Source organism: Marmota marmota, unplaced genomic scaffold, assembly GCF_001458135.2.
Source record: "Marmota marmota marmota unplaced genomic scaffold, marMar, whole genome shotgun sequence".
NCBI lineage: Eukaryota > Metazoa > Chordata > Mammalia > Rodentia > Sciuridae > Marmota > Marmota marmota.
This window is the reverse complement of record NW_026000108.1, coordinates 40,360,407-40,384,585: the sequence shown is the minus strand read 5'-3', so window position 1 is coordinate 40,384,585 and position 24,179 is coordinate 40,360,407. Positions and strand designations below refer to the sequence as shown.

Below are 24,179 nucleotides of genomic sequence, written 5' to 3'. Positions count from 1 at the left end.
GAATGCAGATTTGATTCCAGCATCAGCAAGTTGGCAAGACCCTGTCTCAAAATAAAAAGTTAAAAGGGCTAGGGACATAATTAGTGGTAGAGTGCTCCTGGGTTCAATCCCAGGTACTGCTATAAATTAAAAAAAAAAAAAAAAAAAAAGAACAAATAAATAAATGTTTCACAATTAAATAAAATATTTTAAAAACCCCCAGAAAACAAAGGATCCTTCATTTAGAGGTGCTAGTATTTTAAAAAAGTCTAAAGCCCTGCCTGATTACTAGTCTGTGAGCCTCTTTTCTCCTTTATCTGTGATGTAGAATCCTCTTATACAGTTAGAATTATCTCAGATTCCAGGACAAATCAGGACCAAATGTATAGTTTATATTCAAGTCAGCATTTTCATTTTTCTGACATTTGTCACAAATTTTGGTAACTAAATTTCTGTCTTTCCTTTGAAACTCATCTTCAACTTGCTGTTATCTTTTTAATACTTGTTCTTGTTTCAGAGGCTTTAATTTATCCTATTATTATTGTTTGACTTCATTATTATTAACAACCTTCTGTTTTTTTCCTTCTTTTTTTAAAATGATCTTTAGTTTATTTTTGAAAATTATTTTTTGCACTGGAAATGAAATATATCGTAGTGGTACACTGCTTGCCTAGCATGTGGGAGGCCCTAGGTTTGATCTCCAGTATCACAAAAGAAAAAAAGGAAGAAAATTATTTTCTTAGTATACCGAAAAACTTATTTTTGGTGTATGGTTCTATCATTTTTGATAAATGCATAGAGTTTTAGGTAAAGCTACTACTATAATCAAAGTACATCACAGTGCTCTCCAAAAGGTTCTTTGTGTTTTCCCTTTGTAGTCATACCCTCTTCACTTCTTAAGCCCTGGTTTCCACTAATCTGTGATTTATGCCTACAGTTTTATTTTTTTTCTAGAATATTATATAAATAAAATTATACAAATATATGTAGCTTTTTGAATCTGGCTTCTTTTATTTAGCATTGTGCATTTGAAATTTATCTATTTTTTATGTATTAGTTTTTTTTCTTTTTATTGCTAATAGCATTTCATTCTGTGGATATATCATATTTTGTTTATCTGCTCACCATTTGACGGACATTGGGTTGTTTCTAATTTTTGCTGATTTGAATAAAGTTTGCTTAAAAACATTCACATGCATATTTTTGTGTGAACCTGATTTTTTATTTTTAGAGTAGGATTGCTGGGTCTTATGGTAAGTGTATGCTTAATTTTATAAAAAACTTCCAAACTGTTTTCCAAAGTGAGTAAACCATTTTGCATTCTAACCAGTAATGGATGAGAGTTCTAGTTGCTCAGCATCCTTGCCACACCTTGGTAATGTTAGTTTTAGAAATATTAGTTATTCTGACATGTAAGTGGTGGCATTTTATTATGGTTTTAATTTGCATTACCCTCATAATTAATGATATTGAGCATCTTTTCATGTGCTTATTTGCTGTTTATACATCTTCTTTTTTAAAGTGTTGAGGGCTGAAGGTGTAACTCAGTGGTACAGTGCTTTACCTAGTATTCGAGAGGCCCCTGGGTTCATCCCCAGCACCATAAAAACTAATGAAAAACAGTTTTTAATTTTAAAAATTGTTATTCCTTATTGATTGTTGAAGGGTTTTGAATGTAGCCCTGAATCCAAGTCTTTTGTCAGATTATGTTCAAATATATTTTTCTATGCCATAGCCTGTCTTTTTTTTGAGAATTTTAATATTTATTTTTTAGTTTTCGGCGGACACAACATCTTTGTTTGTATGTGGTGCTGAGGATTGAACCCAGGCCGCACGCATGCCAGGCAAGCGCGATACCGCTTGAGCCACATCCCCAGCCCCCATAGCCTGTCTTTTAAAAAAATCTTAACAATGTCTTTGACAAAGCAAATGTTTTTGATTTTGATAAAGTTCAATTTATCACTTTAAAAAAATGAATTCTGCTTTTAGTATCATATCTATGAATTTGCTTAGGCAAATAGAAGATACTTCCCTTCTCTCTTTTTTTCTCTGACCAATTTGAGTAAAGGTTTATTAATTTTATTGATCTTCTCAAATATCAGCTTTTGATTTTGCTGATTGTTTCTATTAGTTTCATGTTTATATTTCATTGGTTTTACTTTGACCTTTATTGTTTCCTCTCTTTTAAAAATTTATCTATTTATTTGTTCATTATAATTAAGTATATATGACAGCACAATGCATTTTGATTCATTGTACACTCCTCTCTTCTTATTTTGGGTTTGATTCATACTTCTGTTTCTAGTATCTTAAGGTAGAAATAAGGGACCTTGATATGAGACCCTTTTTTTTTTCCTAGTGTGTTTAGTGCTATAAATTTTCTTCCTGAGTACTATGTTACTAGTATCACATAAATTTTAATATGTTGTGTTTTAATTTTCATTTAATTCATTCTACTTTGTACTTTGCCTTTGATTTGTTTTTTGAACAATGAATTATTTAGAAGTATTGCATTTAACTTCTCAATATTTTGGGAAATTTCTAGAGATATTTCTATTACATATTTTAATTATGGTTAGATAACCTATTTCATATGTTTTGAATCTTTTTAAGTTTAGTGAAACTTATTTTATTACTAAGAATATAAACTGTCTTAATAAATGATCCATATATACTTAAAAAGAATGGGTATTTAAGCCAGATGTGCTAGGTAGGCTGAGGCAGGGGGATCATGAGTTCACAGCTAGCCTGCACAAAACCAAGGTGCTAAGCAACTCAGTGAGACCTTGTCTCTAAATAAAATACAAAAGAAGGCTGGGAATGTGGCTCAGTGTTCGGGTGCCCATGAGTTCAATCCCTGGTATACCCTACTCCTAAAGAAAAGGAGAGAGAAAAAAAAAAAAAAGAGTGTGTATTTACCTGTTATTCAAATTTTTTTTTTTTTTAAATGTCAGTTAATTTTTTTTCAATTTTTCCTTTTTAGTTGTACATGACAGTAGCATTCATTTGATGTAATTATTATAAGCATGGAATATATCTTATTCTAATTAGGACTCCATTCTTGTAGATGTACACAATAATGGGATTCATTATTGTGTATTCATATATTTACATGGGAAAACTCTCCCTCCTCCCTTCCCTTCATTCCCCTTTGTCTAATCTACTGAGAACCTATCTGTTCTTCCCCTTTTGTCCCCTTATTATGGTTAGCTTCCACATGTCAATGAAAATGTTTGGCCTTTGGCTTTTGGGGACTTCTCTCATTTCACTTGGCATGATAGTTGTCCAGATTTATCCATTTACTGGAAATGTCATAAAGTCATTTTGCTTAATGGCTAATCTCTATTGTGTACATATAGCACATTTTCTTTATCCATTCATCTGTTGAAGGGCTTCAAAGTTGGCTCTAGCTCTAGCTTAGCTATTGTGAATTGAGCTGCTATAAACTTTGATGTGGTTGTGTCACTGCAGTATGCTGATTTTAAATCCTTTGAATATATTCTGAGAAGTGGGATAGATAGATCGAATGGTGGTTTCATTCCTAGATTTTTGAGGAGATTGATATTTTTATTGATTTTTCTCTCCATTAATTTTATCAGTTATTTTTTCAGTGTGTGATTTATATATTTTGACATTTTATAACTTCCTAATTTTTCAGATTTTTTTGGTCTACTTCATAGATTGCTTAATCATTATGAATTGACCTTTATTTTTCTCTGAAATCCATTTCATGTATGTTAATGTAGTCATTTCAACTTTCCTTTCATTAAAGTTTGTATAGTATTTCTTTTTCTCTCCTTTTAGCTTGTTTGTGCCTTTTATTTGAAGTTCATTTTGTATAGGTAATTTGGGGTTATTATTTGTTTTTAGTTTTTTTGTTTTGTTTTGTTTTGTTTTTGTTTTTTTCACCCAGTACTAGGGTTTGAATCTAGGGCCTTACTTATGCTTGGCAAGAACTCTATACCCCCAGCTATACCCTCAACCTTTTTTTATTTTAGACAGGGTCTTGCTAAGTTGCCTAGACCGGCCTGAATGTAAAGATTCTCCTACCTCAGCTGTTCAAGTAGATGGGATTATAGGCATGTACTGCCACACCCAGTAGTATTGGGTCTTTCCTTTTTATTTAGCCTGATAATTACTACCCTTTTATTAGGGATTTTAGACTATTTACATTTCTTTTGATTATTGATATGGCTAGATTTAATTCTTTCATTTTAGTATTCCCCTCACCCCAGTTGTTTATTTCCATTTTCCTGATTTTTTTTTAAGTAATAGTTTATTGAGCTTAAGTTCATATAGTCATTTAAGGACTGGGGATGTAACTTAATGGTAGAGTGCTTGCCTTGTGTGTGTGAGGTCCTGGGTTCAGTCCCCAGTACCATGAAGGAAGGATGGAGGGAGGGAGGAATTTTTCCTATAAAATTGGTAAGCTGGTTACCATTTCTTTATGCTGCTAGTGTACTGTTCTCTTGGGTCCCCTTCACCACTACATCACCCGCAACAGTGCTGAGGATTAAACTCGGGATCTTACCCATGTTGGGCAAGCACTCTACCACTGAGATACAACTCAAGCCTCTTGGATTATATTTACTCATTAATTCAGTGAATGTACCTGAAATAACACTGTGGGCTTGGTACTGTTTTTGATGCTGAGTTTATGTAGTTTCTATTGTGGACTTAAAAGGTAGACAAAAGCAATAAAATAAACACAAAATAATTTTAAGTTGTAATTAGTGCTTAGAAGACAATAAAACAGTAAACCTCAGCCTTTCAGCATGTTCTTTGTAAGAGACTGAGAAGCTTACAAATAAATAAAATGTTTCAGCTTTATTAAATAGATTTTATGATATTTGCTTTGCAGAAGCTTAGTTTTGTTTATGCTTTGCTTCTGGGCTGTGCCCAATTCATAGTGTTAGAGGTTAGAGAATGTATAATGTATATCCATGTCTTCTTTTTTTTTTTTTTTGGTGCTGGGGGTTGAACCCATTGGTACTTAACTACTGAGCTATATCCCCAGCCTTTTTATTTTTTATTTTTAGATAGGGTGTCACTAAGTTGTTGAGGCTGGTCTTGAACTTGTGAGCCTCCTGCCTCAGCCTTCTGATTTGCTAGGATTATAGGTGTATGCCGCTGTGCCTGGGCTGGCTCATTCTTTGAAGAAACATTTTTCATAATTTTATTGTGTATTGTATTAAGGAATTTTGCTTTTATTGTTTTCTGTTCTAAGTAACTGTTTCACTTTTTGTTTTTATATATATGCATATATCATATCCTGACTTTATAGACTTTGTTTATATGTGCTTTTAGCCCTTTTCTCAACAAAGAACTCAGAAGTTTCACACTGTTTAAATATCAACTTAACCTTTTTTTTACTTTTAAAGTTTTCTTTTGCATACAAATAAATAGTATAATAGAGTTTAAGTCCTTGTTTTACTTAAAGTTTTAGTATACTTAGGGTTACTTCTGAATATCTTTTCTCAATCTCAAATTTACTTATCCAATAACTGTAGGTCACTCTGGTTTAAGGTGTATTAGGAGTTGAGAATCTAAACGGCAGAGGGCTGGGTGAGTAGTTCAGTGGTAGACCACTCACCTTACCGATGTGAGATCAGGGTTCAATCCCCAGCACTGAGAATATTATAGAATATTATGGTGGCACATGCTTATAATCCCAGCAGCAGCTTTGGGAGGTTGAGGCAGGACGATTGTGAGTTTAAAGCCAGCCTCAGCAATTTAGCAAGACACTTAGCAACTCAGACCCTGTTAAATAAAATGTAAAAAAGGGATGTGGCTTAGTGGTTAAACACTCCTGGGTTCAATCTTCAGTGAAAGAAAGAGAGGGAGAGAAAGAGAGAGGGAGAGAGGGAGGGGGAGAGGGAGGGAAGGGAAGAAAGAAAATTAGATGGAATAAAAAATTAATGGAAGAGGTAAAGAGTAGTGATTTATTTTTTACTTTGAAGCAGCAGGTAGTCTTGAAAATCTTAAAGAACACCAAGGGAAAGTGAACAAGGAGAAACTAAGCAGAAAGTTAAGTATATTTGTATATGGGAGGAATTTGAAATATATGCAGTTATACTAATGGTACTGAAAGTTATTGAGAACTTTCAAACTGATTTCCTCTATATTTGGGATTTGAACATTTGTAGTCATTAATTCTGAATCCTAAACGAGAAAGGCATTGACCATTCAGAAGAAGAATTAGATAAGAAAAATGCCTCTAACATATTGCAGATAATGAAACAAAGCAAACACATTTGAAAGGATATTATCAAAATTTTAGTGAAGTAGGACTCCTGAAAAATTTCTAATGAACAAGGCATAATGAATGAAGTATATTCTAGTAATACACTGTTATTATTGATTGAAGATATAGTGCTAACCTTTTTTTAAAAGAATGCTATCCACTTTGCTTTATTTTAGTAAATATATTTATAAGGATTTTAATTTGCTTTGATGATCTTAATCTTTTACTCTTCTTTTTTGACTTTTACATGCTTTTATTAAGTTCTGAAACATCTGGTCTTTGTTGTAGTGGAAAAGTTTATTCTAATACATTTATACATTAAAAGTTGAAGGTAAAGTGATAGATTTAGCAATTTGAAATACAATTTTTAGAAATTTTCAACAAGAAAACCTGGAAAAAAAAACCAACATGAATTCTAAGTTTGTGTATTTAAATTAGAAATATCTTAGTTTTACATATAAGAAAGTCTATCACATAATTTTAGATTTTTGACATTTACAAGTAATATAATTTAAGGTGTAATGGCTTATAATACCAGTTACTCCAAATCACTAAATTCCTGATATTTGTATAACTTAAAATATGTTGCTTAAAAAGTAAAATCTGTATTGACATACAGTGGAATAATAGACTTCAAGAAGCAAATGAAGAGGAGAATAATTATTGTATACTTACAAGGTAGAAAATATATATTCTCCTTTAATTTTCACAACAATCCTATATGGTAAATATCATGGTAGCATCTAGTAATCATTGAATGTTTTCTGTATCTCAGGGATTGAGTTAACCAATTTATTTGTATTGTATACTTCCCAAAATTTCAGGAGTAGAGACATTCATATTATTCCTATTTTAAGACTCAGAAATCAAGTAACCTGTTTGAGGTTTCTCAGTTTATAAACTAGAGAAATTTAGCAATTTGAAAGATTTCTCAAGTTAGAAAATTCAGGTTCATAATAGTAGGTTATAATTTACCTAAATTTATCTAGTTGATAAATGGCAATAGCATATAAGCATTGTTTTGTCATTTTCCAATGATAAATGCTCTGTTTAGTTTTTCACAGTTTTACTGTTACAATTTTTTTCTATCTTTTGCATTTATTGAAGCTACAACCAATAAAGGAAAGAGACTGTAAAACAGGTAAAGTGGATATGGGATAAAAGTATATTTTAATAAGATTTTATACATCTCAGAGTTGATGTATTGCTTTTACTGTTCAAGTCTTATAAAAAATAAATGAAAATGAACAGACCTGTCTTTGAAAAAATTTTTGCTTCCTACTCCCTAGCAAATACGTGCTCATGATTTCTGATAAAGCTCTTTTTTCACTAATGTTGCATTCTTTTTTTTGAAACATGTATTTACTCTCAGATTGATTAAAAATGACATGTAATAAGTGCCATGCAAAGTTGGAAAGATGAAAAGAAGAATCAGGTTTTCCTCTAACCCTACTTTAGGTTGTGAAGTGTTTGTTTTGTTTTTTGCCTCTTCTTGCAGTAAAGAAATCTTATTTCCTTCACTTTGCAAAAGTGGTCTCATACAAGATTTCTTAAAACTAGAGGAATACATTTATTGCTATTTCATTTTAAAGACTGTTCTAGCCTTGAAAGGTAGAAAACTGGTTCTTATATAAATTGAGATCATTAGTGTGAACAGCACTGAGAGCTTGTTTTTAATTAGGGTAAAAACGTGTTTCTAAATTCTCATTATAAAGAGGATACTGATAAAAGTGTAAGTTTGAGCCTTAAATGTACAGAGGTGGCAATGGAAAATGTGTTTTTCTCATATCTGGCTGACTTGCAGTTCTCTAGCATGGTATTACTGATGTGGTAGTTTATGAGAAGATTTGTCTATCTTCCTGTCACCAATCTGTTGTTAACCAGTCCAGTGAGATTTTTTTACTATCAAATATTATGCTTTCTAATTCTAGGATGCCCATTTCATGTTTTATAGACTTCACTTCCCTTTTTAAATTCTCTGTTTTTTCCATCTGTCTTTACTCTCTGTTTTCTTGGATATTAATTAATCATAATTTTAGGGTCAGTAAGTAATAATTTGGTTGGTGACTTAAATAATTTGCATGCTATAGATATATTATTTGTCTCAAGATCATCTGTTAAATCTGACACATTCTTTACAAACTCAATAGCTCTGTAATAGGTACCACAGAAAAAGTATGAGGTTGTAGGCCATATTAATTTTCAAATCCTAGCTCCACTGTTTCCTAATGTAGCTTTAATGTTTCTTGACCTCTCTAAGGTTCAGTTCTTATATGTAAAATGAAAGTAATACAATCTACCTTATAGGTTTTGTTGTGCAGGTTAATAAATAAGATAACAAAAGGAATATACTAGCATGGGTCAGACCCCATATCACGTTCCATAAACAATAATTCTTAATCCATTCATTCATTCTTATTTCTCCAGTTGTCTATTTTAATCAATGAACAGTTGATTTTTTTTTTTAAAACTGCTTTTCTACTTCTTGGTCCTAAGCACTAATTCATCCTAATTATGTTTAGTTTTTCAAAAAGTCCCTGTAGTAGTACTTATTTGGTGAAATTAATTTGTCTTATGAATAGTTCTTTAAATTTTCTGATTCAGTTGAAATTCGGTTTTAGTTTCCTGAAACATTATTAGTATTTTGTTAAATGTAACTGGGATTTAGTGGATCACTCCCTTGAAATTTTGTGCAGCATTTTGTATTTCTGTATATGTGTCTCTTTTTCTGGAGAAAGAGTCTGTTAACTTTCATCATTTATAAAATGGTGTAATTTTAAAAGTTATGAGCCACTCACTAGTCTAGCTCATAAACTCTTGATGAAATTCAGCTTAATCATACATTACTTAAGATTAGCACCTATAAGTGATGGCTCAGTGCTGCCCCGAGGATATTTTTGATCCACAAATGTTAGCAGTTGTTTAGCTTATCTCTAACAGGGGTACTTTTTCTTCTTCTTTTTTGCAATTATGGGGATGGAACTCAGGACTTCTTCAGGCTTCACAAGTGCTGTACCCCTGAACTACATCCCCAGCCCCAATAATACTACTTTTTAACAAACATTACTAAAAACTTTATTCTAATAATACTTTAGTGGATATTTTAGTATATTTAGATTATTTGAAATTCAGTGTTCACATTACAATTTTTAAAAGGAGCTTTTATGTAGAGGAAGGGAATTTGGTTAAAAATTCCTTTGAGCAATTCATACATATTCTTGTTATATGATTGGTAATCCAAGTTTTTCATATGTCATAATTTTGAGATACGACATAGAATTTTCTGCACATAATTGGAATATAAGATTTAACATTAATCCAGAACAAACAGAAGTAAATCAAGTAATTTTCTCTTTAGTTCTCCAAAGTTAAAATAATCCATTCCAAATCATATGTTTTCCTTCTAATAACTTATAACTAAAAATATTAATTGTTTCACTTATTTTAACAATTTCAGTTTGTAGTGTAGTCTAAATATATGTGTAATTCTTATTTAAAAAACATTTAAAAGTTAAAAATAAGATTGTGAATACATTTAAAGCATTTTAGTTAAAGCTTAATGAATTATACTTTTAGAAGTTTAAAATTCAAAATTTGTTTTAAATAAGAAATTGAACGTTTGAAATTTGGCTTTGACATTCTCTGATGTTATGAATAAATCCAATTCAAATAAACCTATAAGTAGTGAACTTTATCTATAGAGAAAAAGTTAGTTAAATGAAATTGTAAAAATATTTTATAATCAAATTTGAGGTTTTTTAGGAAATCCTGATTTTGTATTTCAGTAATTTAGGTTTTCACAGTGTTTCATACTTTTTTTTGTTTTTTTAACTTTTGTAAGCTTACTTTATATTCTTTTTTGGAACTTACGGGTATGTCATATCTAACCTTGTTGATTAGTCACCTAAGTAAGTTGTTTTGTGCATTGTTCATATCCTTTGACTTCTCTTGCAGTTCTCATGTTTTGGCTTATTCCCACAGTTTTACCAAACATTTCAAAGCAACCAAGCACAAGAGTAGAAGCCAAAATGTTTCTCCTTATGGTACTATTGCTTATTACTCAATTTAAATCTATAACGTATATTTATTAATTGAATTATGTTTTTTAATCTCTTGTTATTTTAAGAGGCTATATTAGAAGTAACTCACTAATAAGGAAAATAAAACCACCAAGATGTTGAAATGAAGAAATGTGTTGTTACTGTTTTAAAAGGGAGGGCCTTCAAAATGAACTCTCAAGGGAGGTGGGTGGGAGTCCAGATGCTTGAAGCTGTCCTCTTCCAGGTTAGTGACATGACATTCTCACAAAAAGTTGTTTTGCTTACATGGTGTAAGTTGGTGGTCCTGGTAATTTTAATTAAAGAATCCATCATAAAATTAGATTTCTTATTGATCATCTTAAGCAGAAGGACTAAGGATTCCTTGGTAAAGAACCACTAACCTGTCCTCTCACCCCCAGGGTGTAAGCACTGAAAAGGATTAAGGCCCACTGTAGGGAACCTTGTACTGAAGCCTGCACTGCCCTTTCCCCTGTTCTTTCAGCTAAATAGAAGATCCTTAGTTCCCATGACTATCAATTCGGGGCTTTTCACAAGCACTAAATTCTTTAAAGAAAATTAAGATGACATTTTTAAAAGCTGGCCTAGAAAGATAATGTTTTATTGGTATTTTTTGTTGGCAGGCCTCTACATATTTTTTTCTAATGGTTTAATTTGCTTTATTTTGAAACTTGGAGGTCAATATAAACATTTAAATTCCACGACAGGTTTTTATATGATTAAGTTTGCTTGTCCAGTTAGTTACGGTAGAGTTTGGCAATGTTGAAATTAGAAATAGATCTCTGATAGTCCTGTGGACATAAACTCTTAACTTTTATTTCTAAATGACTGCAATTGAAGTTTGAAAGCTTTGAAATTGCTTTTATAAATGCTTAAGTGTCATTTTTTTTCATGATCTGTCAAATTGGTATTGTATTTAATCTTGAAAATATATTTTGATTTTGTTAACTAAAATTAATTGCAGAGTATTAAACATTCTCAGTAGTTACAGCTTTTTTTTTCCATTTAATTTGAGCTTTTGTTGCTACTAACAAATAATTTGTGGCACAGTTTCTTTTCTTTCTTTTTTTTTATTTTTTAATCTCTGCTAGAATCTACATACTTGTCACCTTAGTGTGCAAGAAATGTTCCACTCAAATCAAGGGTTCTTTCTGGTTTTGTATGTTCTCACCTGCTCCTCACTGTAAATCATTGAGATGTCAAGTGCAATGATTAATTAAGCTGCACGTGCAAGTGCCTTTTTTTTCACCTGTCAAGCAGGAAAGAAGTCTTATAGCAAGATTAGATGGTGCTAATTCACAGCTTTTACTTCAGACTGTCAAGTGTGTAGAAATATTGTATATTTAGATGCTTATTCAGAATGTAGCATAGCAGGGTTTGTTTGGTTTAGAATTCTTAAATATTTTAAGACACAATTACTATAACAAACCCTATCGTTAAACTCTCAATTAGAGGCAAAGAATAAATTCAGAATTCCTACATAAGTATTTTGGAATTTTAGGTTCATACTTTGTAATTATGTAATTATTTTTTATTCAAATACTGGTAGTTGATGTAAGTTATGTAAAGTAAATATTTTAAAGTTTTAAATTGTGTTTGTATATGTGTGTGTGTGTGTGTGTGTGTGTGTGTATATATATATATATGCATCATAAAGAATTCCATTTTCATAATGTAGATTTTCATGGATTTAAATTTCTGATGCAATAAGATGATGCTAACAATATTATTTTCTTTAAGTAATAAATATTTGCAAAGTGTAGTGTTAAGCTTTTGGATTCTATTTTTATGTGTTAATATAAAACAATAGACTTGGAAAGCTAGTTCTCTCTCCCTACCCTGTTTCTTTCAACACCCCTTCCAACCTTTAAACCATCAGTAAAAGTAAAACCTCAAATTGTATAGTAATCTTAATCTATTATTAAAAGGTCCTAGAAAGGAAGATTACAAGGTAGATTCAGGTTTTGAATCGGTTTTACCATTGGTTTAGCAGCGGGTGGGCAGGCAGATGCCTGCTCATAGTAGAACCTATTGCCATTTTTCACCATTGATAGAGTAGCCTTTCAGAGTCAATGAGCTCTGTCAATGTGAGCTTGTCAAGGCTACAACTTCATAGACCTGAGAGGCGGTTTGAGAGGTCAGCCCTTTTCAGGTTCGCTGTGATGCAAATGAACTTTAATGCTTAAACAACTATTGGAATTTTTATGTCTGCTCCTTGTTCTTTTTTCTTCACAAAGTCATTGACGAGACATTCAGTGCTTTTTAAATTGGAAGTTGCATTGTGCTAAAGACCTAGTACAGATTTACGGAGGGCTGAAAGCAGTTAGATCATGTTCTTTTCATGGTGCTATTAGAATCAAATCGATTTCCCTACAGCCTTCAGCATTCAGATGGCAATTTTAACAAAGCTTGGGGGCTAGACAAGGGACAAAACGACTGAACTGAATGTTAATTACACTCTGCAGCCTTATTTTCTTTTGATTTGGGGCTGACTGGCAACTAAATTAACAAAAAGTGTGACCATAACTGCTGCCCTATTTTCATTTAAAAGGAGAGCTGCCTCTAAAAGGCTATCTTTACAAAGAAACAAGTGAGGTCTGCTGATCATTGTTAACAAGGGCACTTTTTTTTCTTTAAAATTCTTGCCAAAAAGACTGTTCAAAAAAAGTAATGTAATAAATTAGTCATTGGCGTATTATCACCCAGAAAGGTAGTTGATTTTCTGATTTCTATGGCCTAAGCTTGGAAAATTTAAGACAGTAGTGGTAATTCGTTGGTAGCTATGAATTATAATTGGCACTTAGGTGATTTTGGTATGTTTTTAGCATGTTCAACATGCTAAAAGGTAATATTTAGAACTAGATTACAATAAATATTTAAATAAATATTAATCTTTTACTATGTAACATTAAAATTCAAAATCAACTTGATCCTAAAAATTTTCACCTAGCTCATCCTTGTTTGACAGGCGTTACATATTTGATTATTAGTATTTATTTACAGTTGTACCATATTAATAGCAGTAGATGCTTTTTTCCTTCTTTCTCAAGAAAACTGCAGCTGCACCAAGTTGCAGTTGATCCTTGTGGCAATACTATCACTTTTGCACCTGCAGCTGTGTCAGTCTCATCCTAACACCTGGCATCATGAATTATACTCTCCTTTATTCATCCTTCCAAACAAGAAACATTTCCTGCTGCATATATATACTGGAACAATCAAGTGAAGTGAATTTCTCAGTTGATTCTTTAAAGAGTACCATGTATTAAGAATTTGGTTTGACTACCAGACACTACTTTTATATTGGTTTGAACAAAATTTTGACTTTGTTTAGAAACTCTAACTGAAATAATTAATATTTTTAAAAATGTAGACATTATTTTAAAGTATGATGTTAAAATTTGAATTTTATAGTTCGGTGGGTTTTTTCCTTTAAAAATGTTCAGTTATTTCATTTTAAGATTTACCTTAAAGGGCTTTTGCATTTTGTTAGTTAATATTTAAATTATCCTTGTTTTAAAGTATTAAGGGCCTTTGTTACTATTTAAATATTGCAAAAGTATTTTTGAAAGAACTTAGAACTTAAACATATATCATTTGGCAGATAAATAATTTTTTAGACGTTGATACTTTGAAATCAGAAGCTAGTAAATTTGAAACAGTTAAAAAATACATATGCAAATAAACCAAAGTGTATGTTTATTTGAAAAGTACTGTTTCTGTTCAGGTTTCTATTTCATGCTAGAACATTGATAGTGATATACGCTATCCTATACTCAGTCACTGTCATGTACTTCTCCCCTTTTCACACAAAAAGCAGCTGCAAAACAAAGTTTTTCTGAAACCAGTCAAGAGTAAACTTTTTCCTCATTTGTCTTCCAGACACGAAGATCGATTGAGAAGTTATTAGAATGGGAAAACAATAGGTTATACCACAAGGTGAGTACCACAGGGAGCAACTTCGTACTGTTGGGGTCTGAATTGCACAGTATGGAAACAGATGCTTTTGTTGAACTAAAAATATGAAAGGTGGACAAATGGGTTAGTCTGTGTGCTGCAATAAAATAGAGCTCATTTTTCTTCTTTTACTCTCCTACTTGTCTAGCTATGCTTGCACTGGAGACTGAGCAAAAGGAAATGTGAAACGAATAACATGATGGAATATGTAAGTTAAAGGGCTGTTTTGTGAGTTTCTCTATTAAATGATCATTTATTTTGCTTCTGATCTTATTCTTTCCATGATTATTAATCAGCAAAGGTGTCAGGAGCTTAATCTCCTGAGTGCAAGGATTTTCTACGCTTCACAGATGCATGGGTTTCATGTGCAAGCCTGATTTATAAAGTTATGAATGACTTGAAAACAAGGCTTCACTGTGTTCTGAAAAATAATAAATTAATTGCCAAGATAAAATAGCCTGAACATGTGTTGATGGAGTGTGAAATTTTAAATGCTGTATAAAGAATAACCACAACTTTGGTTACGCAGCAAGTCAGATATGGCTTTTTTATATAATGCTAATCAAGTTTCCAAGTATGGAAGAAAACCTTTCAGCCAAGTCATTGGAGCTTAAGAAACCTTTAGCCTTTATAGACTTTAACTGCCAGTATACCTCAGTGGCCTTTAGAGAATCTTTCAAAGTGTTATTAGAATATTGCTTTGTGAAAATTATCTTAAAAGTAAGCAGGAAAGGAGATGCTGATCATTCTGTGTTTTTTCTTTAAAAGATAGTTAATTTTGAATGTATATACAGTTTATTTTAGAACTTTAAAATGACTCCTTGATTTACTTGGACAATTGTTTTCCTTTTGAAAAGTTGAAAATAACTATAGGAAATTATGAATATTTATTTTCTCCCTGAACTTGAGTGTTTTATTTTAAATATGGAAAGGTTATTACATTAAAAGAAAAAGATCTAAGGAAGAGTTAATTGTTGAAAATTAAAACCACAGCCTTTGTGAAGTACCTGTTATAACATTTCTGATGAATTTTGTCTTTTCTTTGAAACAATATAACCATCATAGATAGTATGTGTGTATAAAAGATTGATTAAAACAGTGTTTAAATAGTTGGAAATTATCATAAAATCATTTTTCTCTATTAGCATTTTCCGGTTCTTTCATTAACATGTCGTCAAATCCCATTTCTAGCCTTGAACAAAAGAGATATTTTTAAGTGTCTTTTTTTTCCCATAAACTAGCTCTATTCAATGAACAGAATAATGTAGATTTTCTTTATCTATTATATCAAACATGTTAATTTATGATGATGAGAAAGACACTTGATACTTCTTTATAATCATAAGAAAAGCACATTTGAGTAACTTGTTTTAAGGTTGACCTATGAAAATATTAGTCATATTTTTTATTATAGATAGTAAGAGGGTTTTGTGTATACATTTTGTGGGGAGGAATAGATATTTAGGAGATTTAAGGGATTTTGTAAGAAATATTTGCTACATCTGTAAATCCAAACAAATAAGCTTAAGTTGGAGGCATTAATTATTTTTGTACATTTCTAAATTTACTTTGGAAAAGAAAACATCTAAATTATACCTGAGCCTGGAATATAAATCAGTGATAAGAGCACTTACCTAAATGCTCAAGGCCTTTGTTTGATCCCCAGCACTAAAAAAAAAAATTATTTCCAATGCTGTAATTTTCAAGTAGGGTATATGAATTTTTTAAAAAGATTTCATGACATTTTTTTATTAACCAAAATTAAAATAATTTAGTAACTTCTAAAACATTCTGAACTTTATGCTTTGTTTGGAAAATAGTTTACCTTGAGTTTTTAGATAATTAAGCATTTCTAAAATGATTGTATTATATTATCATAGAAGATACCTAGAAGAGTAGTAAAACAAAAAAAAAATTTAAAAATTGCTAACAAAGAATGTGATTTTGATAGCTAAAAGCAAAAATAACATAGCTTCAAAAAGTCCCTAAGGGGGCTGGGGATGTGGCTCAAGCGGTAGCGCGCTCGCCTGGCATGCGTGCGGCCCAGGTTCCATCCTCAGCACCACATACAAACAAAGATGTTGTGTCCACCGGAAAAAATAAAATAAAATAAAAAATAAATATTAAAAAAAAAGTCCCTAAGGGTAATTTTTAAAAGTTAAAATAGCATATAATCCAGTAAGAAGAGAGTGAATGCCTCCTTACCTAAGGAATTCAAGCCTTTTTTGTCACGTAGCCTTCCTTCCCTCAGCTTTTCTATAACTTACAGAAATGTCATTTATTAGTTAAAAAGAAAAATAATTCTTCCTGGTAGTATTTTGAATTTCGGAGATAATCTAGGAAAAATACCAACTTTATACTAATTTTTCTTTATTCAGATACACTAGAGGGATATGATTTAGAAGAAACAAGTACCCAATTTTTATGAGTGCTTGGTGAAGGAAAAGAGTTTTGTAGGATATGTTTTTTTAAAAACTAATGATAATTCAGTCGGTTGTGATTCATTCAGCTATAATCTCAGCTGTTCAAAGCTGAGGCGGGAGGATCCCAGGTTTTAGTCTAGTCTGGGCAATTTAGGGAGACCCTGGAAAAGAAACCAGTAGAACTCAAGGGAATACAAAGTTTGCTAGTTCAAATGGATTAACATGTAAATGTGTTCAGATTTGGAGATCATATCAAGACACACACAAAAAAATAATTTCTGAAAAAAATAATTGACATGCTCACCAAACTTGGAAATTGTTCAGATTAAATGCCTTTTCAGTCAGCACTAGTCCATACAGAGATGGAGCAAGGGAGAGAGTTAAATTAAAATTTAAGATGACTCAAGTTCAGAATAAAAATTAGCTGTCATCAACTTGTATGTTTTTGTATTGTGTTTTGCTTTTGTTTTTTTCTTTTAGTTTCCTATTAAAAGTTCCTTTGAAACAAACACATTTTAATCTTTTTTTTTTCCCCCTTTGATGGTGCTGGGGATTGAACCCCGTGCCTTATGCATGCAAGGCAAGCACTCTATCAACTGAACTATATCCCCAGCCCCAAATTTTAATTAATTTTGCTAACTCAAGAAGAAAAGGTCTTTAAAAAATTAAAAGAAATAGAAAGACCAGTATCCTGTGGTAAAATGAGAACATCTAAAACTTACAGAATTGGGTTGAAAAAGGGAAGAAGCCTGAAGGAAAATATTGGGACAGCTATAGTCACATAATACAATAGAAAGGACAAGGCTTTGGAGTTAAAACAACTTTTTTATTCAAATAGTTACTCCATAGTCCATAATGTTACAACTTGTAAGATTATCAATTTTCTCATTTGTAAACAGCAGTGCTAATACCTCATAAATTGCTGGAATTAAATAGACTACAACACTTCATCTGCAATTCTCAGTCTTCTCATTCATTCATAATGTGCACGCAAGTATGTGCATTCCTGCAGTTTGTCAGGGGCACTGTCTGTATCAACCACCTCTACTTACCTTCTCAGACTTATTTTACTTACTTGCCTGCTTCTTCATAGAACTGAAATTCAGAAAAATTCTCAATGATGAGGTTCTGGGGTGTCAAATAAATGTCTGCTTTAAGAAAATTTGTAGTTTTGATATGTGAATGGATTTTCAAAAAATTTTAAGTGATGAAAGTGAAGTTTTAAGATAAAAAACTGTTTTAGTCCTTTTAAAACTTTCTCTTCTTCCTTTACAGGTCATCCTCATAGAATTTTTACCAAAGACACCAATTTTTCGACCAGATTAGCATTTACTTTATTTATAGAGACTTTCCAAGTATGTTGTCTTTCCAATGGTGCCTTGCTTGGTGCTCTCCTGGTGGTGACATAACATTGGTTCTACAGAATTGTGTGGTGTTTTTTTTTTTTGTTGTTGTTGTTTGTTTTCGTTTTTGTTGTTTTTTTTAAATAACCGCATGTTCTGTGTGTGCATATTTGTCAAACTTTGCAAGTTATTTCATACAGATGTTTAATACTTAAGTTATTGTGCTTTATTCTGTTATGTATTCTGATTTTCAAGGATTACTTTTTGTATTCTCAAAAAAATACATTTGAACTTAGCATACAAAGTGGCCAGCCTTTTTTATTTTATCACCAAGGTACACACAATTCTTTATTTATAAATTTCTTAACATAGAAAAACACCTCTGTAAGACGCTACTTATCTATTCTAGCAAACACACTCTTTGTATTATTTTTTCTTCCTTTTTTAAATTTAACATAGAAATTACTTTAAAATAATAAGTTTTCTTTAATAGCCTTTGTTACATAACATACCCTTTGTCATATAATTCCTAAATATTCTTTTTACAGCAGATCTATCTGTTAACATAATGAAGACCTATCAAAAAGTTTTGAAAATATTTCTGTCTTCAAAGGTAGTAAGGCAGAATTAAATTATTTTTTATTAGAATAGGCAAATCAATGAATGGTATGCATGCATCTAATGGTTACTAGAGCTCAGGATCACAAAATATAGTAGCATCACAATCTGCATATATTTTTGGTCAAGATGATATTAATAATGGCCTTACTTGGGTTATTTTTATTGTTCACCATATCTTATATTCAAAACTATGGCAGTACTCCTTTAAACATTTCTAAGAAAAAATATTCCTCCCAATCAAATGTAGTTGTAGAATGGATATGTTTCTAAAGTGTTTCGAAAAGAAAACAAAAGTTCTAGATTAAAAGTAAGCTATTATTTAATACCCCAATGGTATTTAGAACAAGTTCCTACTAAGAAATGGAGGACATATTTAGTACTGTTTTTATCTGTGCATTCACTTTCAGTCAGTTATGTTACTTTTTTTGATTGAGAGTGACTGTGACATGAATCATTAGTTTATTATTTTTAAATATACACTATACACATACATACTTTTTTTGTCTTTTTGATTATAGATAACCTCCATGCATTTAAAAACTTTTTAGATATCTATATGGCCTATGTGTAAATTTTTGTTTTTATAAGCCTGAAATTATACAAGTTTTAATGTGTGTCAAGAGTTTGTTCCATGCAACTGTGGTATCGAGCAATAATGTGAATAACTTTTGAAATTATATAAACTATGCTTAATAATTTGTATTAAGAATTGGTACCACTATACAATACCTTTTTTCCTTGTATTAAATCTTTTAAATACTGGTTTCATTAATTTATATACCTGTATTTTTTTAAAAAGGTATTTCTTTGTACTTCTCCAAAGTACTGTACTTCTACATAAATTTGAATAGTTAAATGCCAGTATCTTGCATCCTATATATTATACTGGACATTAGGAATTATCTTAAAAGCTAGGATTATTTTTTTTTTTTGGTCAGAGAATGATCTGTTTGCCTTGTCCCCCACATAATTTAACAACTTGAATTTATAGAATACTTTTCCTGTGAAGAGCTCAAAGTACAAAGAATTCAAATACTTCCACTTTTATTTAACTTGTGTCTGAAGTGTGTCCTGCCACTTTAAAGTAGTGCAATTAAAAGTAATGCTATTCAAAAACTCCAGTATTTGTCTGGTTTCAGTGTGGAAAATACTGTATCTCCATATAATACTAAATCTGCCTCAGGATTCAGAAAGAGCAAAAAAATGTAATGACTGTGTAGACTATGCAACACAGAGTTCCCTGTTTAAAATTGTGTAAATCCATATAATGCTGTAGAAATCAGCTTTATAAAAAGAACTTACTTATTTAGATATATTTTTCTTCCCATTATTAGTCTTCTGTCAATAATAATTTTTCAAAATTATATTCCTGTAAGAATATTTTAACATAAGATAAGTTTCATAGTTGATGATATTAAGTATAGAATTTCAAAAAGCTTTTCCAATTTTATTGAAAGGTAAGTCAGTTGTTGTAAAGATTCCCTGAGAATATGCATTACACTTCCAATGTGTGTGTAGAAAAGAACCATAAATGTTTAATATATTGCATTACCATAAGCCACTTTGAGCTGTTAGAATTTCATGCTTGGATTTTCATAAGGATTCTCCAGTATATTATTTTTTCTTGAATCATGAATTTAAGTACCCATGTTACTGTAAATCAGAAATGTCAGAGATACCCATGTTATATGAATATTAGTCCAAGAAAATATTTAAAATGGCAATTTTTTTCTTCAGCTCCTGTTTTCTGATTTAGAGTTTGTGAGATATGAATCAAAGGTACTTTCTAAACTGGCCAGGAAAAGATATTGGCAGAAAATCCAATGTAAAGATTTTATATAGGTTAAGTGAACAACCTAGGGTCTTTTAAAATACATCACCTGCATTTTTATAGGCAGTCACTATTCCTGTATAGAAACTTTTTTTTTCCTCAGATAATGTACTTTGCAAATCCTGTTGTATTTTAGTACATAGATGGGCAAGAAGTCACCTTACCCTATCTAAAATCATCGTCAGATGCTTTATTAAGACTCTTTAATGACCAGATTTCAGTCATTTAAAATATAAACTTGTAATTTGAACCTAAAATCCACAAAATTTATTATATTAATAAAACCTTAAATAATCATAAACAATTATTTCTTTTTCTTATTAGAAAAGTTAGTTTTGTAATTGAATACTTTCAAATCAAGAAGAGCCACACCTTTCCCTATGATTGTGTTTTCAGTGTTATTTACAGAGAACTTCTATATTAGTAGACATAGCCCAGCCATATAAGACTTTGACTTCTGTCAATAGTAATTTTTCAAAATAAAATAAAAATATTTTAACATAAGATAAGTTTCATAGTTGATGATATTAAGTATAGAATTTCAAAAATCTTTTCCATTTCAGTCACTGGCTGCAAAATGATTTTAAGTAACAATATGTACAGTTGGACCTACAGATGTATGAGTTCAGACACTACTACATTATATAACATTATATATGTATTCAGACTGTTTGAAATTTCATGGTATTTGGCCTCACAATTATACCCTTTAGCTGCATGCCTGATGTTTCACTGTGAATATTTGCTTTGGCTTGCTCTAGGTCAGTGGTACTAAATCTAAAACTACAACGTATTTGAAACTGTTTTTGACCAAACTCCAGCATCTAGTCCTGGACCCTCTTTTCTTCTGTCTTCTGAAGCACCTGGACATAGCTCAGAATTGTCTTTTTATCTTTCTTACCCAAAGCTCCCAGTGACCATGTTATTTCTTTTGCATTCTTAGCTAGGTGTTTAGAAGACCAATTAAAGTGAGTCACATTAAGTGATGAGTGGCTAAACACCCTCAATTCTGCAGAAGTGATACTTGAATTTTTTAAAAAGGGAGTTTCTTAATTGGTGCAGTTGGTGTTTTTCTTCTCAATACATCATATCCAGACTTCTGAGAGCTGGGGGCTGGTAGGGAAAGAGAAGGAAATAGGATGAACCAGAGACTCCTTCTCAGACCAGTTTTTGAAGGAAGTGATTTATGTCTAGTTTTGCTTAGGAAAGGATAGGCCAGTCCTAAAACAAACCATTAATCATCCCACAGTAGTTTGTGTGTAAACACTTAACCTTTTTAAAAAAGGAAATCAACTTTTTCTTTTAATTGATATAGCCAACTTCATGTTGTTTTAGGAACATACTTTTTTATACAAGTTGAGATTTGAAGTATGTCTTTAAATCTTGAGTGATCTTGTTCTGAAAATTTACAAAGATTTTTAGATAGCAATTTAAGAAAAGCCTAAATATTGTATATATTATTAATCATAATTCTGTGTATTTCATTCTATAATAGAGGTCAGTATCTCCCCCAAGATGACAAATTGAAGCAAGACTTATCTTAATATTGAAAACAAAATCAGGATGCTGATCCTGATCTGGCTTTCATTTCTGATGTTCTACAAGATCATCAAATTACTTGGTCTCTTTGCTTTTATTTTCATTTCCAAAAACAAGAAGATGCTGTGACTACCTCATTGTGCTTTCTTTCTTTCTTTCTTGGTATGGTGAATCAGACCTATGGCCTCATGCATGTTAGGCAAGCATTATACTGCTGAGCCACACCTCAAGCCTCATGGTGTTATCTTGTTTTGAAATGATAGTTTCAGTAATTCCTGTTACTTATTAAAACCTATTTAAAAGTAAATACATATTTAATGGTGATGATTGATTAGCTTTTTATGACTCATTTTCAATGTCAGCATAAACTCGGGTTACTGTCAGGTTTTGCATTTAAAATGAAAGTGGCTGGGTACTCCCTATATGTACTTACATATTTTACAAATTAGGAAAACATTAAATATAATACTTGAAATTCTTATTTTAGTTATCAATTTTAAAATGAGGGCAGCTTTTAAAAAGTATTATCAGTGATACTGTTTAGGTTATTTTAAATTTTTTCTAATGAGACACTTAAAATATATTTTAAGATACTTAAAGTCACCTATTTTTTTACATTCCCCTTGCTTTCATAAACATGATGTTCTTAACTCAAACTAGATTTTTTTTTCTTTTTATGAAAAAGACAAAAATTGCTTTTCTAGTTGTTGATCTCAGAAATATTTCAATGAATTAAGCACACAGGGCACTCTTAATTTTTTGCAACTAAGCTATTTATTGCTTTGTTGTTTTTTAAAGAAACATAGTATCGTCAGCCTTCAACGAGATAAGTGATAGATGGGTATTTTGTCTACTCTCATATTGAGAGGCAATATATCTCCTATCATATCTTCTGTTGGGTCTTGATCTAATTCCAGTTCTTTCTCTTGATATTAATTACTATGTATATTTAAAGTCTAGAAGGATTATAGTCTTCTGCTTCTCCGAGAAACCTGTTGTACTAAAATTAAAGATCTTCTGTAGTAACAGTTTATTTTAATTAGGTAGTTAAAACAATCCTATTACATTGCTACAAAGTCTTCATAAACAGGAATTTGTGTTCCCTCAAGTTATCAAAGCCATTTTAAGTTCTATTTCTTAACTTTTGTTGAAGCTGATAGAGTTCTATCCTCTTAGAAGAGTGGAGTATTGAGAAGCTTAGCATTTATGGCAGTAGAAGCAAGGTATACATGGTTAGAAGGCAAGATGTTAACAAATCTACTGGCGAAGAGAAATAACTACATTGTTATCCTGCACTGGTTTGCAAAGATAAAAGTTATACAATGGTCAGGCATTACACATTAACACATTCTTATCCATGATTACATTGGATTTTTTTTTTAAATAAAAAATACTGTTCTAAATATTTTTCTTCTACTACCATGTCCTTCAAAAAGAGACTACCTTAAAAACAAAAGAAGTGTACTTCTATTTATCTTTTATAATTTAAATGTGACAAGTTTTAGAAAAACCTGCTGAATAAGAGAATATAGGAATTTGTTCCTGTGTACTTAAATGAGCTTGGAATAGTTTTCGAATAAGCAGAAATTTCTGATGGTAATCAATTATGCAGAACCAAGAGTAGTATTCCTTTTAGTTGTGCTTTAGATAATTCTAATAACATTCAGGTTAAGTCCAGTAACATTTTAAAAAATGAAAATAACATTGATAAAAATAAAAGATTGAATTTCAAAGATATGTATTATTTTTTCTTTCATCATTAACAAATTGAAACCACTGACAGACAGACATGGTCTATTTTACTTAAAATGGAAATGGGGGTGTAGATAAAAATTTGTTGGCCTTTGTACTTGTGAAGAAGTAATGTAGATGGGCTAGTAGTTGAAGTGACTTGGTGCATTATTGGTTGTGTATATTTAGTCTTATAAAATTAAGCTCTTGTTGATTGGGATTTTTTTAGTGATCAAATGAGACCTAATTTGAGCTAGAGGATTTTATTTTTATTTTTTAAATTTGCTTGCTTTGTCTAGTTAGTGTTGTTTTTAACTGATGCTATTGCAACATGTGATTGCAACACAATTCTATGTTCAAAACTAAAATATTCACAGCATTTAGTCTCCGAAGAATGTACTGAAATCTTAGGCCAACCTAGGTGGAATTGGAAAAGGAATGCTGGAACTTAGA

General features: G+C 31.1%; 1 protein-coding gene across 1 annotated transcript in view; it reads left to right on the top strand.

Annotated features, from left to right (window-relative positions):
- Positions 1–19,746, top strand: part of Chic2 (cysteine rich hydrophobic domain 2) — a 42,412-nt gene extending 22,666 nt beyond the window's left edge. Inside the window, exons 4-6 of the mRNA XM_015482115.2 lie at positions 14,164–14,220; positions 14,387–14,446; positions 17,937–19,746. Coding sequence (XP_015337601.1) covers positions 14,164–14,220; positions 14,387–14,446; positions 17,937–17,987 — 168 coding nt within the window. The 3' untranslated portion in view covers positions 17,988–19,746. The remainder of the gene's footprint in view (positions 1–14,163; positions 14,221–14,386; positions 14,447–17,936) is intronic.
- The last annotated feature ends 4,433 nt before the right edge of the window (positions 19,747–24,179 follow it).